General features: G+C 31.3%; 2 protein-coding genes across 4 annotated transcripts in view; one reads left to right on the top strand and one right to left on the bottom strand.

Moving 5' to 3' along the window:
* Positions 1-16,178, top strand: part of LOC126760437 (rhophilin-2) — a 130,981-nt gene that overhangs the window by 48,030 nt on the left and 66,773 nt on the right. The window lies entirely within an intron of this gene.
* On the bottom strand, positions 8,537-9,435 carry LOC126760438 (putative odorant-binding protein A10). Of its 2 annotated transcripts, none has more exons than XM_050476066.1 (2): positions 9,107-9,435; positions 8,537-9,026 (listed from the first exon to the last, which is right to left on the bottom strand). In XM_050476066.1, exons 1-2 carry the CDS (start codon positions 9,345-9,347, stop codon positions 8,797-8,799), a joined length of 471 nt encoding a protein of 156 aa, XP_050332023.1. In that variant the 5' UTR covers positions 9,348-9,435; the 3' UTR covers positions 8,537-8,796. The 2 variants fall into 2 exon arrangements, with proteins under 2 accessions (XP_050332023.1, XP_050332024.1); XM_050476067.1 differs by having other exon boundaries at positions 8,537-9,010; positions 9,107-9,434.

Raw genomic sequence — 16,178 nt, 5'->3', positions numbered from 1 at the left:
AGGGTTGTGGCGTTGAAAAACTGCCACAGAAAAAAGTGTGTTGGAAAAAAGTGCATACATAAGTATATACATGCATATGTTGGTATGTACTATAGCTAAAGTTATGGCATTGCAATCCTAGTTAATTTCACTGTTTGTGGAACAACAGGTTTCTTAAGCGCCCCAACAATTTCTGGTTTCCTGTGACAAGTGGGAAACACTGTGTTGACTAAATACTTGTCATAGACTAGTTAGTATCATAAATATAGAGCAACACATATACAATTCAGATATGTATATATCGGTATATGCGTATGTATGTACATATCTGTTTATATATATACGATACTACACGTACTATATATTTTCATGAGTGTTTACCCACTTTTGTATGCGGCTTGTAATATATCATTTTTATCAAATTTCTTTTTCTCCATTGTTCTCATTTCCACGGCGTCATTTGTGGAATCGGGTCGCGCCAATTACGAAAGTTGGGTTAGCGAGTGTATTTGTATACATTTACCTATACACATATAGTTTGCATAGTATACTAGAAATATAAAGACACTTGTATACTTGTTTACCTTTATATATAATATCAAATGTTGTTATAAAAGGAAAATTTTCATTGAAGCATTTATATTTGTAGGCGTTTTAGCATATCTTATATCAGCTATTTTACTCTATTATATAATAATTTTCCATCTTTTCTGTAAAAACGCTGAAAATGCTTCCGGAATTATGTTTGGCCATTTAGTATTAATATGTAAAACTATATAGCTGACTATATATACTTTTCCCTAAGTAAATACGTTACTTACATATGTACATTCGTATATATTTACATCCATTTCTATTTTTTTTTGTTGTGTTTTTAACACGTTTTTTCACGCTTTTAATCTCGTTAGCGTTGGTTATTGAACTGTTGCCGTTACAATTTCCCGCATTTTCACACTTACACTTTCCGTTCGCCATAATTGCCGGAACTTATTTATAAGCGATTAGCAAATAAGGGTCTATATCAAAAAAAGTTGCATTACGAGTCCATATCAAAAAAGTCCATATCATTAAACGTTAATAGTTTGTACAAAGTCATTCTAAACCAGGATTTTTTGTACAGTAAAAATCGCGATTCCGGTAATTTTCCTCTTTTCCTTTAGATCAGCGTCAATTTGCTGGGTTTATCGAAACAAACATGGCTTAGAGTGGAGTGTAGACACATGAGTATAAACCGTTTCGTTAAGAACTTTGGTTGTCATCAATAGTTTAGCATGACAAATTTACCAATCAGCAAAAAAAAGCCAGCGCTTCATTACTACCAGAGTTACTACAATCGATTTTTTTAAAGCTTCAAAAGCTTTTCTGTTCAACTTGAGGGTGAAAGCTCGGATTTTTTTTAAAGCTTCAAAAGCTTTTCTGTTGAAGTTAAGGGTGAAAGCTCTTCATTTTTATTAAAGCTTCAAAAGCTATTCTGTTAAACTTAAGGGTGAAAGCTCTGAATTTTTATTAAAGCTTCAAAAGCTTTTCCGTTGAACTTTAGGGTGAAAGCTCTGAGTTTTACTTATTAGAATTCATGGCAGTTGAAGTTCACTTATTGTTTTATCGATAAATGCTTTTACAATCAATAAAGCTCAATAATGTTACTTTTTTTCAAGATTAGTGTTAAAGGTATATAAGAGCTTCGAAAGCTATTCAGTTAAACGTACGAATAAAAGCTCCAAATTTTATTAAAAATTACTACGTTTGAAGTTTTGTACCTATTTTAATAATAAAGGATCTGGAAGTTCAGTCATATTAAACTTTTTAAGATTAGTGTTATAAGTTTGAAAATTTATTAAACTTATTTCTACTTTTTAAATTTATTTAATAAATTGGGTTAGTGAAAGCTCAACATTGGGATATGACTACTCCATATCATAAATATATACTTTAATCTTTTGTTTTGTGTGAACCCTGACCTAGGAAATTTAACAAATAGTGTTTGGAGTGATTTCTCATAAATGACTATACGACTTTCTCGCGCTCTCTTTGGAAAGCTTTAAATGCTTTCCAGTCAACCAACCAACCAATCTTTATATCAATTAGCAATCATTTACTTGCTACCAAAACTAATCGTAATTTATTAAGTTAAAACTATGAAAGTATCGAATTTCCGCCCCCTAAGTGTTTCATAAAACCATTTGCAAATGCTTTTTGAAAAATAAGCTCCCCACAGCAGAATAAATCATAAGTGATTGGCATTGCGCCTGTTTCAAATTACATGCTCAAAAGCTTTCATGTGTTAACACATTCAATATATTATAACTACATTAAGACCAAAAGACAGGTAACAAGCTTCTTAACAAAAACCAGCCCTCTAACTGCTTATTTTGCTGGGCTGAAGCCCTTCAAATGCCCTTTCAATTCTTATTATGCGCTGTATAATATGACCGACCGTCTTAAAATATATCTGAGACATTCTAAATTGCACAAAGTTGGGTATATTTGCATGCATTAGCATATATAGTACACCGTCTTCAATGGCTGACACTAAGTAGTCTAACAACCTGTCACCTTTTACCTTTGCATTGACATGCCTGAGTGAATGACAAGCAATAAAGGAAGGGTGGAGAATAACATTTAAGGCGTTCTTTATATGAAAAATATGAAATATACTCGAAATACTGTACTAATAACATAGCAGCAACTGAAATTGATTAAAAGGTTTCTGCTTTCTAATAAAATTAACAAAAAAAGCTTTTCCGGCTTTCATTTTCTAATATTATTATTAAAGTTTTGCAAGCTTACATTTTCTAATAAATTTAATGGTGTAAGCTTTAAATTTTATTAGAACTAAAGATAATTAAATTTTTCGAATTTGCTGATTAGTGAAAGCTCTGAAATTTAATAAAGCTCTAAAAGTTTTGATTTTTTATTTCACTTAAAGGTGAAAGCTCAATTTGTTTACAACTTTTTACGAAGTTAAACAATAAAAACTCCATAATGTATTGAAAATTTGTTCTCTTAAAATAATTTTTAAAAGTTAGAATAGTGAAAGCTCTGAAACTTATTAAAGCTCTAAAAACTTTGATTTTCTGTTAAACTTAAATGTAAAATCTCTCGATTTTGTATGAGACTTAGCAAAAAGTTTTAATTCTTCATTTAACTTAAAGGTGAAAGCTTAATTTGTTTACAACTTTTTACGAAGTTTAATAACAAAAGCTCCATAGTGTATGAAACGCTTGTTCTTTTAAAATAATTTTTATAAGTTGGAATGGCGAAAGCTCTGAAATTCATCAAAGCTTCAAAAACTTTGATATTCTGTTAAACTTAAAGCTTAAAGCTCCTCTTCTTTTCAATTTCGTCAGCAATAAAAGCACAAAAAGGTGCTAAATTTAAAGGCGGTTGTGCTCTTAATATCATTTCAATGTGTTCGAGTGGTGAAAGCTCCAAAGCCTTATCGATTATTTTAGCACATGGATTGAAAGCTTATTTTTTTACAACCCATATTATTTATAGTAAAATAATATTTATTAACCGTCTACAATCTATTAGAATGCTGTGAAATAAAATTTTCATAATGTTCTTTTCCTATTTTCTAATGGAATATCGGTAATATACTATATGTATATATGTACATACACCGAAAACATTAAAAAAATGTTCTCGCATTTGATATCGCATGCTTTAATTTTTTTTTTGTGTATATAGGTTTGCAATTATTGTTAGCCTCTAGCCGAACTTAATGCTAGACTATTAAGAAAATATTAAGGAAATTGCAAAAAGTGTACGAGTTCCTGAAAAATATTATTCATATAAATTTATTCTAGTTTTTATTCATATATTTGAACTACACAGTTACGGTCCATCGTATGTTAAGTGAACTTTTTTACAAAAATATTAGATAAGCGTCATTAAACTTTGATAGTATCAAGCGGAAATGTTTATTTCAAATTAGCTGTTACTCAATGCTCGTGACAACAACAAAGAATTGCGACTAAAACTAATTGCGACTAATTGTTAATTAAAGTGCTTAAGTACCTGAGAGTTTACAAGTCCCGATTATAAAACTTTCTTAAATAAATATGTGCTTTTAATCGCGAAATTTAACTAATATTTGTGCTCCTTATTTATTGAAGTAATTATTTTTACTGATTTACTAGTCATCATTGACTAATTTCAGAGTTATAACTATTTTCATGAATATTGTTTTGTTTACTTCCTTATAATTATGCAATTACCTTTGCTTTCTATCTTAATTTGATTATAATTTTTTTCTCTTGTCAACTTTATTTATTTGTATCATTTATTTTTATTTTATTTATCATTTTTTGATGTAACATACTTACTAATTCTGCTCTTCTCTGTTTCCTTTTAGGTAAGCATCAAATTGAAATGACATAAGTCAATAATTACTTCTTGCGATAAAGTAATATATAAATATTCATAAGTGAGTAGAAAATATGTACTTACATATATATTTTGCCTTTTTATACAATTCAGAACTGAATTCAGTCATGTTTTGCAAGCTTTTCTACCGGTCTGATAGTTAGAGAACAAAACAAGCTACTCGTACTCGGTAGCTTGTTCCATCGAGTTTTGATTTCTTTATCATGCTTCTGTCAAGATCGTTATATAGACAATGCATGGATTTCCTAATGTTGATCACATTTTCGGATGTTAGCCACACACCATTTTTGGCAATCTCGTCCACTATTTCATTGCTCTCGTTGCCTTTTTGGCCTGGCACCCACTAGAAGTAAAGTTGCTTACTTCTAGTAACACTTTCCACAGGAAGCAGGGTAGCACTTTCCAAGACACGTCTGGCCTATATGTGATACGAGGTTACTGCCTTGATTGCTGCTTGGCTGTCTACATAGATGTTGATTCTGAATTTGCCTGCTGGTGCATTAGAGGATAGCTCCGCTACTTTCTCAATAGCAAAGACCTCAGCTTTAAATATACTGCAATGGTTCGTCAACCTAAAAGGTTGCTTATCCCTAACTCTGGACAGTATATTCCCGCACCAACTCCATCCCATTTTCTTGTATAGATGTTTAGTGTGTTGCGCGTAGCTAAATACCTTTACGCTAGCCATCCTTTTCTATGTTTACTTTGAACCTTTTTTCCCAGTTGAAAAGTTGGGTCATGTAGTCGGTGTTTGCCTAACCGCCATTACCCACTAAGCTATGCTCGAAGGTTCTATATGTAAATTCTCCTGCAGTCAGTAGTTGTCCCGCCGATTTTGCTGCGCAGTTTTCAGCGAAGAGGTCTATATGTGACAGGTTTAAGAACCAGTTCAAGAGCCGCCGTTGGAGTTATTCTTAAAGCTGTCATTATGCACAGCACAGCGAGCCTCTGAACCCTTTCCATTGGCTGCCGGTAGGTGGATTTCCATACGCCTATTTTGTACTTAGTTGGAGCATGAAATTATCGAGCAAAATTATTATTTTTCAACTGAAAATACTGAAAATATGGAGGAATATACAAATACTTTACTTTAGGACTAAATTTCAACTTCTAAAAGGGGAGTTAAGTTTTGTAATCTGAGTAGTTTGCAGATCTGATGTAGTCTAACTACATATTCCGCAACTATTTGAACTATGTAGATAAATTTACCAACTTTGTCAATATCTTATTATCAATAATTATCAGTTCGGAAAAGTTGCTTTGAGCCAGAAAATTTTCGAGCCAGAAAATTAAGAAATTGCACTGTCTTTTTCAAATATTTTATATAAGATATTCATCCAAATAATAATAAATGATGTGTTTGATATATGTATACCTAGTTTAATGTATGTACTTGCTAGTTTTCCTTGAGTCATTACCAGTTTTGATTTTTTCGCTCATTGCTATCAATATTTGTGCAGCTTCACTGGGCAAATGAAGTTGAAAACAATAAATTCGATGTAAATGTGATACATTAGAGGCTAGCTTACATGGTGAACTACATGGTTTTACCGTTAACACATATGTATGTATGTATATTTAACTCTTATGCATGTAAATGCTAATACGTTTGTTTTATACTCAGCAGATAGTTGGCTAATGCATCAATTAATTCATGCAGCACAATAAATTGTGGACCAACTTTCCACATAGGAATTCGTAACAAAAGATAACAGCAAAAAAAAAAAATAAAATAAACTAAAAAATTATAATGCAAGAATAATAAACAAATAAAAGCCTGAAGGCAAAACTTCAAAAGACAATCGTAGCTCAGAAATTTTGGCGTGTTAATTTAATGGCCATCAAATTGCTTATAAAAAATCCAATATCAAGACTAATATGATTATATATTTATATATATATGGTATAAATATATATATATAAAGATAAATAGGTATGTGGCAGCTGAGAAAGCCGCAGAAATGAAAGCAATCGCTTAGAAGAAAAGATTATGATAACAAAACCAAAATGGTGACCGAAATCCTAATGAAGTGCATATTTCATTCAAAGCCACCAACAATGCAGCTGATATATGCAAATTAGTAAAAAAGCTTCAAAACATGCACAGACACACTTGCACTGACATACATGTACAAGTATAACTAGCGGTAGGCTCAGCGTGTGAGCGAAATTGGGCACAATTTCTGGGCAGCGCGCATGCCCAGCAGCAAGCTTCGTTGAAAACTAATAATTATATTCATCTATGATTATAGACTCACATATATTTGTATGTGATTAATTTTGGTATATTATAATTTAGTATGCACCGCATTTCTTATTTAATCAAGCGGTTTATTCATGCACGGCGAAAACGATTCCGTGGTTTTGTGCATCTCTACAAACCGCTTGGACCTGTTTTAAGTTGTTTTGAGTGTTTATTGTGCTTTCCATTTGATTAATTACAACTAGTAATTGCATTGAAAAAACATAATTGAATTCTAAATGGCTGCGATGTGTGAGCAATTCGATATGCTTTCAAAGAAATGTCTACTTTCTTTACAGATTTGATTTGTCTTCTACGCTTTTCACAATAAAAGGAAAGAAATATTAATTGTTTCATTATTGTAATCTTTTATTTGTGTTGTAGGTTCTAGAATTAGAGAGAGACAAATTATTTACCGTAAATAAGTTTAAAAAAAAAAACAAAAAATTGTTTTCTTGCCTCTTACTTAGTTATCATAATGAGAAAGCTAGAAAATCTTCTGGCACCCTGTAAACTCAAATAAATTTTCTCATAATTTCTTCATTTGTTCTATAATTAGCATGAACAGTGTGTAGTTGTTAGTTCAAAGCCTTTATTTAAAAATACAATTCGGTTACAAAAATTCTTAAAATGCCTTAACAAGTCACCCTATAAACTAAAACTAAGAACTATTTTTTTATTTTGGTAACTCTCTTTTTATAAAACATTTATTTTTAAAATAGCTATCCCATGAAAGTAATTTTCGAATGACTGCCCTCTAACTGAAAACTAAGAATTATTTTTATTTTATTATATGACAAATCTGTTACTTATTTGCTAATGTTGGCCTTTTACAGTAGAAAAAAATTAGCAAATCGGCTTTAAAAACTATTAACACACTTTATTGAGTCCCCCTATGTACTACAACTAAAGTCTAAAATAAATATTATATGGCAACTCTGTTCGAAATCACACGTGGTATAAAATGCGTATTCACGGATACGAACTCCGAATAACTGCACTAAAAATAAATACTAAAAAATATATTATATGGCAACTCTGTTCGAAGTCACACATGCGTTTAAATGTGTTTTCAAGGAATAGAATTCCAAATAACGTAAAATAAAAACTAAAAAAAATATTTTTTTTAAATATGGCAACTCTGTTCGGAATCACTCGTGGGTATACGAATTTCGAATAACTGCACTAAAAATAAAAACTAAAAAAATTAATTTTATTATATGGCAACTCTTTTCGGGACTAGAACTGTACTTAAAATAGCTATCTCATGAAGTTTCCTAAATACTATTCTAGAACTAAGAACTGGAACAATTTTATTCTTTTATGTAGCAACTCTGTTCAAAATTACAGGTGTGTTTAAATGTGTCTTCACGGATAAGAATTCCGAATAACTTAAAATAAAAACTAAAAAAAAATTTAATAATATGGCAACTCTGTTCGAAATCACGCGTGTGTTTAAATTTTTTTTCATGGATACGAATTTCGAATAACTGCACTAAAAATAAAAACTAAAAAAAATATATTTATATTATATGGCAACTCTGTTCGGAATTAGACCTGTACTTAAAATAGCTATATCGTGAAATTTTATAATGACTGCACTAGAACTAAGAACTGGAATAAATTTATTCTTTTATGTGGCAACTCTGTTCAGAATTTCAACATAATTTAAAATTGCACAATTTTTTGTGTCAGTCTGCCACACTCGAAGGCAAATATTTATGCTTTGTATTATATATAGATGCGTATCCGAAATTTTCGTCCAGAATTTCTTAAAATCTTTAGCGTAGTACTTCTAAATGGTGTCATGCCTGTTGAGAGCGCACGCTTTCCGAAAAAACACTTTCAACATTAAAATTGTATAAGCCTGTTGGCAACTCTACAAATAAATATTTATGAAAATTTTAATTATTTTAAAACTTATGCTCTCTTTGAAGATAGTTGGCAACCATGCTCATCACTCACTTTGTGCAACATTTATTTCCTTAGAATTTTTGTTGAATTTTCGTTTTGCTTTTTATATTTTTTTGTACTTTTTGGAATGCAAATCTAAAACTAACTACATGTTCTTTTTAATATTGAGCTATTCAGTGTAAGTTATGTCAAATACAACGCTGTTTAATTGAGTACTATAACGGTTCATGTTCGCGTACAGTTGACATAGCATAATGGTTCAGGCTTGTGTCTTAGTAGCTGCTTCCGTAGTTTTCTCCACGCCATCGCCTTTGTCCTTCGCCAAATAGTTCAAACGGTAATTGCCTGACGGATCGTATATCTGCTCCAAACGTGCCCAATCCTCCGGGCGATTGTCGATCAAAAAGTGCGTCACCTTCGCTGAGCCAAGCCTCTGCTTCTCCGAGCATTTGGCGCAATCGGTTGAAATAGCGTCGGGGAGTATCTCTGAAATTGGCGAAACCTTAAAATATACATACATATATATAACAGAATACAAAAATATTACTGTTAGCTGTACGAGCACAGTATATGCGTACATACCTTTCAACATTTTGGAATCGGGCGTGCAAGGACCTGTATTCTCCAAGCACTTAATGTAGTTGCGCAGCAGACGCTCTTGGTTCAAAACCTCATCCAGATCGATATTATCGAATTTCGTGTCGTAGGCTGCCTGATTGGCCACCAGCGGCGCTGCTGTGGTCGGTGGATGCGGTGCAGCACTTGTGGTTGCCACATGGTAAACGGCGCAAATCAACACCGAAGCGGCTATGAAGCGCAACATGCTTTTAAAGCCTTTGCTTTACTGTTATTAAATTACAGTTTTGAGTTGTCACTTCAATACTTATTTTAGTCGCACTGTGTGGTCCATCTGGCGGATTGCAGTTTTTATACCGAGCTTGCAGTTTTGGACCGTTGGATGAGCTAGTTGGGATGAGATTGCGTGTTGCGCTTGCAATTGTTCTAAATTGAAGATGATGAGGCAAACAAATTGCAACTCGATTAATTTGAGGTATTTAGGGAATTTACGGCAATTGTTTTAATGGCAATCTGGTTATTATTTTAAATTAACTGTTCGGAAGGAGGGAATAAATAGTTACATAATTGTGGAAAAAGGCCTTGCGTAATATTTTCATGTCAATTTGCAATTTTTAAATTTTTTGAGATTATTTTATCATATAGGTTTCTTCTAAGCTGGAAAGTATTGAATAGATATTTTCAAAATATAAAGTTTATATCTTCCTTTTCTTTACTGGCATAGACCCCGCTTACGCAGTTATAGCCGAGTTTACAACATCGCGCCAGTCGTTTATTCTTTTCGCAATTTGGCGTCCATTCGAGGTCCTTCTGCACCTGGTCTTTCTAACGAAGTACAGGCCTTCTTCTCCCTCTACTTCCCCCGGCGGGTACTGCGTCTAATACTCTCAGAGCTGGATTGTTTTCATCCATTCGGACGAAATGACTTAGCCAGGGCTACCGCTGTCTCTCAATCCGCTAAATTATCTCAATGTCGTCGTATATCTTGTATAGCTCATCGTTTTGTGGTATTCGAAAACTCATAACGCTGACTCATAATATGTTGTCATCGTGCATGCCTCTACACCATATAGCATGATGAGCGACTTATAGAGTTTGGTCTTTGTTCGTCAAGAGAAGACTTTACTGCTCAATTGCCTACTTAGTCCGAAGTTGCACCTGTTGGCAAGAGTTATTTTGCGTTGGATTTCGGTTCTGACGTTGTTGGTGGTGTTTATGCTGGTTCCAAGATTGATGAAATTATCTACGACTTCGAAGTTATAACTGTCAACAGTGACGTGGACGCGAGTGCGACGTCTGTTTGTTTGATGACAGGAGATATTTCGTCTTGCCCTCGTTCACCACCAGACCCATTTGCTTCGCTTCCTTATCCAGTCTGAAGAAAGCAGAAGTAACTTCGCGGTTGTTAAGGCCAATGGTATCAATATCATCGGCATACGCCCGCAGCTGAACACTCTAATAAAAGAATGTCTCGTCTCGATTCATCGCTACAGCTCGAATAATTTCTCCAGCAGTACTCGTATATTGAAGAAGTCACATCATAGGGAGTCGCCTTGTCTTAAACCTCGTTTAGTATCGAATAGCTCAAAGAGATCCTTCCCGGTCCTGACGGCTTACACAACCGTATTCGTTTTGCTTATTATACGATTGTTACTGCTTTGTTGTTCTTCAGGCGGTTAATTGCTATTCGAACTTCTTCATGGTCGGGCAATGGAACGTCTGCTGCATTGTCATTGATTGGGGAATCTGGTTCACCATCTCCTGATGTTATGCTTTCATTATATTTCAGCAGGCTGGAGAAATGTTCCCTCCGTAATTTTAGTATACTCTTGGTAATGATAAAAAATCGCATGATATTTATAGAAAATCTCATGAAATATAAAAATTTGGATTTTTCGACCGACAACATTATCTACAATTAAAGACTGCCAGCGTAAAAATATGAAAGTAAAATAATTTGAAATGCGAAGTAATTATGTTTACTGGAACCCCTAGAAAGATAAATATTTAATAATCCATTTTGATAATTTGTACTTAATTAGATCACATTCAATGGAGTTTGAAATTACAATTTCGCAATTATTTTGAAGTCAGCAGTTGGTGTAATGAAAAAACACTTAAATCACTCTAATATCTGTTAATGGCTATCAAGTGTCTTTATAATTTTTGTGGCGTGTAGATAAAGTGGAGTTTATCTCCGGATCAGCTTTGCTCAATTTGACTTAATGAAACTTAAATACAAAACTTACATCACACACATACAAAAGTTGGAAGCAAAGTTTAAAAATACATACTTATGTATGTTTGTGTATACATATGAATACTCTTTTAAATGCCATATAAGCATGCAAGTATGTATTTAATAGTAAACATATCCATTTATATTCATATATATGTGGGCATATGAAATTGATGTAAAATCTGCTTATTCGCGGCGCATCAAAGTCACTGTACTCGCAGTTACAACTCACGACATCTCATTAAGAAATATTTATGCCAAGCAATAAATTCAATTCACACTTAAGCGTTTATTTGTGATATTTTAAATGGCTCTTTATATGTCATATTTGCGCGCTAAAGGTAAATACTGCACATAGAAATCATAAATGTGCGAATGAAAAGCGCAAAAAACAACAACAATAATAAATAAAAGTCGCAAGAAATCCGCAAAAAATAAGTAAGACTGAAGAGAGCAAAACTAGTGAAAAAATGGGTAGCTGCTGAAGAATAATAAGAAAAAGAAGAATATGTTAAGTAGACATATAAGAAATTAAATGGCTTGCACATAAATACAAGTATGTAACAAAGCAAATAGTCAAATAAAATGTGCGAGATTTCTAAGCAGTCAGTAATGCTTTTCATTCGGCACTCACTTGTTAAGTATTTGTGGCTTGCTAAAATATTTGTATGTAACGCAAATTTATAGCGCCGCCAACAGAAATTCGCACAAGCGAATGTTTATATGTCTGGTAATTTGCCGCATTTAGGGCGCACGCACCAATGGTCCTCACAGGCACATACACACATACATACATATATGTATATATCATATATATCGTAATGAAATTAATATGTGCGTTAGCATATTTTAGTGGGAGAAGGTTTTGGCTGATGATGGTATAGGAAACAAGTAAAATGCTGAATTTTAATAGACAACATTTTGAGAGTGGGTAAATGAACACACAAGAGGATTATTTAAGAAGATTCAACAACTTTGATGAGTTATCTACATATAATCTCAATATATAAACTTTTATTTGTTAAATTCAAAAAACCAATTTTCATTTAAAATATTCAGTGAAATTCTTGTAAAAATTTTCAAAAATTTTCCGCAAAACTTTCAAAATTTTTTTAAAAAATTTCAAAAAATTTTAATAATACTTTCAAAAATTTTGAAAAAATTGATTTTTAAATCTTCAAAAATTTTCTTAAGAATAGTCTGAAAAATTTTCAAAAAAATTTTTTTTTGAAATTTCTAAAAATCTTTTTTTTTTTAATGTAGAGAATTATTTAAAGACGGATAGATTAAATAGATAGATAGATTGAACAATTTTAGAGAGTTATCTAAAAATTAAATATCCAATTTTCCTCTAAAATAATATAATGTGTGAAATCCATTTCCAGATTCTTCAAAAATTTTCGTAAACATATTCAAAACATTTCAATACTAATTTTAAATTTTTTTTTATTTTTCAACCATTTTTTTTTTTTTTAAATTTTCAAAATTTGTTTTAAATTTTTTTTTTTAATTTTCAAATTTTTTTTTAAAACTTTTCAAAACTAATTTTTTTATATGTTTTTATTTCAATCTATTTTAATAATAATTTTGAAAATTTCCTTAATATTTTAAAATTTTTTGTGTGTCAGAAATCCTTTTTTCGAATGTGCTTTATTTGCAATCTATTTTAATAATACTTTCAAAAATTTTCTTTATAATTTTTATTTCTTTTAATTAAATTTTTTTTTTTAAATTTCAAACTTTTTTTTTCAAATTTTCAAAAATCCTTCTTTTAAATGTGTTTTATTTGCAATCTGTTTTAATGATACTTTCAAAAATTTTCATCAGAGTTTCAAATTTTTTTTTTTAACTTTTAAAAATTTTCTTTATAGTTTTAAAAAATCCTTTTTTTGTGAATTTATTTTAATTGCAATCATTTTAGAAAATAATAAGTAAATGATATAGCAAATATTACACCTCATTTCGTTATTTCTAACTCACAAAGTAATGCTAAGACTGAAAAATATATGCACATACATACATATACATACATACATATGTATGTACATACATATGTTTATGTATATATTCAAATTCCAAAAATAAATATTTTTAAATAAGTTTTGCAGATTCGGCGGCTCATGTAATTATGTGAGCAGTGATCTTTAAATTCTTAACAATTCTATCGCAAGAATATCCATTCTTTTGTATGGTCTTCTAATTCATAATAAATTGACTGCTAGTCCATATTGTAAATGTTGGCGTAATATAATAATATATCTTCCATATCTCTCTCTGTTTCGTATATCCCTCCAGTTAACCACTTAAATATTTATAAAAATTTGAATAATTTTAATTTAATTTTATTGGCACTTTTCATCAGTCGTTGCCCACTGTAGATTACATATACATAAATGCGTTTGCTTCAACATAAAAAACAATTCACGCATCTAACGACCTGCCAGTTTGCATAGTTGCCGTTTCCACTTCTCCTTTCAAAGCAATGAAAAAGATATTTATGCGAATCGCGGCTGCAGATCATTAACAGTGCTTTAACTCTCTGCACGCCTCGCTGCTACACACAACTATGTATAGATGGCGAAGTGTGTGCACGCAACAAATTATGCTGCTTTACGGTGGCGACCTGTTTACGATGCGTTAATTTGCCGCACAAACTCAATTTGAGATTTTCTTTTTACATTTCTTTGGGCGTTTTTGCAAAGACACTGCGGCACTTGCGGCTGCTTCGTAGAGGAAATGTGGATTTGTTTAGGCATGTTTTGTGCACACACAACGATGTGTGTGTCATATATGGTTATATATTTAGGTAGTTTCATGTCTTACCAAAAAATTGAAATTTATGCTCTGATTACACTACACTTGTGCAGTTAACGGTTGTTGTTTTTTTTTACGCTAACTTTTTGGGCGTTGCGCCATTTGCATCTGTTCAAGGTGTGAATTCTCAGCATGCAGCAGTCATAGTAAAATCACACAACCCTTTTAAGGTTGAAATTTGTTTTGGACTTCTCCTTTGGTTCTTCAAAATTTACATTTTTTTAATTTGATTAAATTCGTAAGCTATCATGGTACTTAACTCTCAGCTTCCAGGTGTGAAAAGTTATTAATATTTTTTTTTTGTTTACTTATAGGTTAGATTTAACTGAAACCCGTTACTTAGACTACTGAACCCATTGACAATATTACATCAACAATTAACAAATACCCTTAATTTGATACCAACATTGTAATTATGAATTTTTAAAATGGTGGCAATGTTTCCCAAAATTTTTTTTAACCGTTTTAGTATAGTATTTTATTATTTAAAATATGTAATTAATTTTTGATATTTTTAATATTACATTTTTTCTACATTTTATTGTATAAAAAATTTAAACATGTGGCAACACTGTTTAAATTTTCGGTTGAAAAATTTATTTTCCGAAGATGAATTTCATTGCATTAAAATTTTTTAACTGTGGCAACCCCTTTACATAATGTGGCAACACCGCTTAAGTATTTTTTGCTATAAAATTTAAATATTCTTGAATATTTATTTTATATTTTATATTTAATATTTGTAATATTATTATTTTATCTTGATTTCATTAAATAAAAAAAAACTAAACATGTGGCAACACTGTTTAAATATTTTTTGCTATAAAATTTATTATTCATGGATAAATTTAATTGCATTAAAATTTTTGAACTGTGGCAACGCTTACGTAAAATTTCAAGTTCGCTTACTCAAAGTTTTTCAGTTTGATACTTTTAGTATATCAAATATTATGCTATCCATTTAGTGGAATTAAAATTTTTTAACAGGTGGCAGCACTTAAAAAAAATGTTTTAAAATTTGAACTATAATTGATATTCATATAGTAGATTTATCAAATAAATTATTTCACTTAAATAATTTCAAGCAGGTGGCAACCTACCGAAATATTTTTTGCAAGCATTCAAGGTATTATAACATAGAATTCTGAAATGGCATATAACTACCTATGTATATATACTATATAAATATTCCAGCCTTCACTGTAGTAGCGCACTATATACTGTGAGTGTAACGGAATTTCGTTGCATTACACTATTTCTCCGCAGTCATAACGCCTTTACTAACAAACCTAAAGTTGTTTATCTTTCAATTAATACTGATAGAATCACGAAGAATTTGATCAACTTACCAAAATCTGAATTCTCTTTCTAACTAAATACAATTTTCTAAGACTTAGTGTCTTCATTGACTTAATTAACAATATATAACAGTCATTAATTTAGTAAATTAACACGTCGCCATTTTACAAAAAATTTGAATTTGCATATTCCGCTATCTATAGACATATAGTATGAAGTATACTCTTGATGTTGAACCTTTCTTCTAACATCTGTTCACTTTTTTCTCACCCATTGCTAATGCTTAGAATATATGCCATCAAATTTCCAAAAACATAATTTAGTAACATGATTTATGAGTAGCTGAAAAATATGCTAATCCACCTCGAATAGTAGGTAGGGCGCAACAACAACAAACAAAATTAGAGTGCGACCTAAAAGTCATTATTAGACTAAAGACTTAAGCAGCAAACTCGATGTGTGAAAGCTAGAAAGATTTAATAAACGGGCGAAAGAAGCACAGTGACGTGTGAACCATTGAATTTAATAACAGGCAATAAAATGTATCGTTTGTAGTAAATGTATATTTATTTTAGCTGAATTTTAATGTAAGCACGGTTTGGTGCTGGTGTTCTTGTGAGAAATCTGCTAAAGGCTAAACTTTTGCTTGTTGATTAGACAGAAGGGCGATTAAATCTGAAAACAGTGTTTTTAGTTTTATTTATTTTTTTTTTTTGCAGAGCTAAG

The sequence above is a fragment of the Bactrocera neohumeralis genome, chromosome 5, assembly GCF_024586455.1.
Source record: "Bactrocera neohumeralis isolate Rockhampton chromosome 5, APGP_CSIRO_Bneo_wtdbg2-racon-allhic-juicebox.fasta_v2, whole genome shotgun sequence".
NCBI lineage: Eukaryota > Metazoa > Arthropoda > Insecta > Diptera > Tephritidae > Bactrocera > Bactrocera neohumeralis.
The sequence above is the reverse complement of the archived record's forward strand: the minus strand, read 5'-3'. Positions and strand labels throughout refer to the sequence as shown.

What these genes read in the sequence shown, in the direction of transcription:
- LOC126760438 (XM_050476066.1), bottom strand. Translation starts at nt 9,347, where the DNA reads ATGTTGCGCTTCATAGCCGCTTCGGTGTTGATTTGCGCCGTTTACCAT. An exon ending in CGATTCCAAAATGTTGAAAG is followed by an intron (nt 9,027 to 9,106) that starts GTATGTACGCAT and finishes GTATATTTTAAG; the next exon opens with GTTTCGCCAATTTCAGAGAT.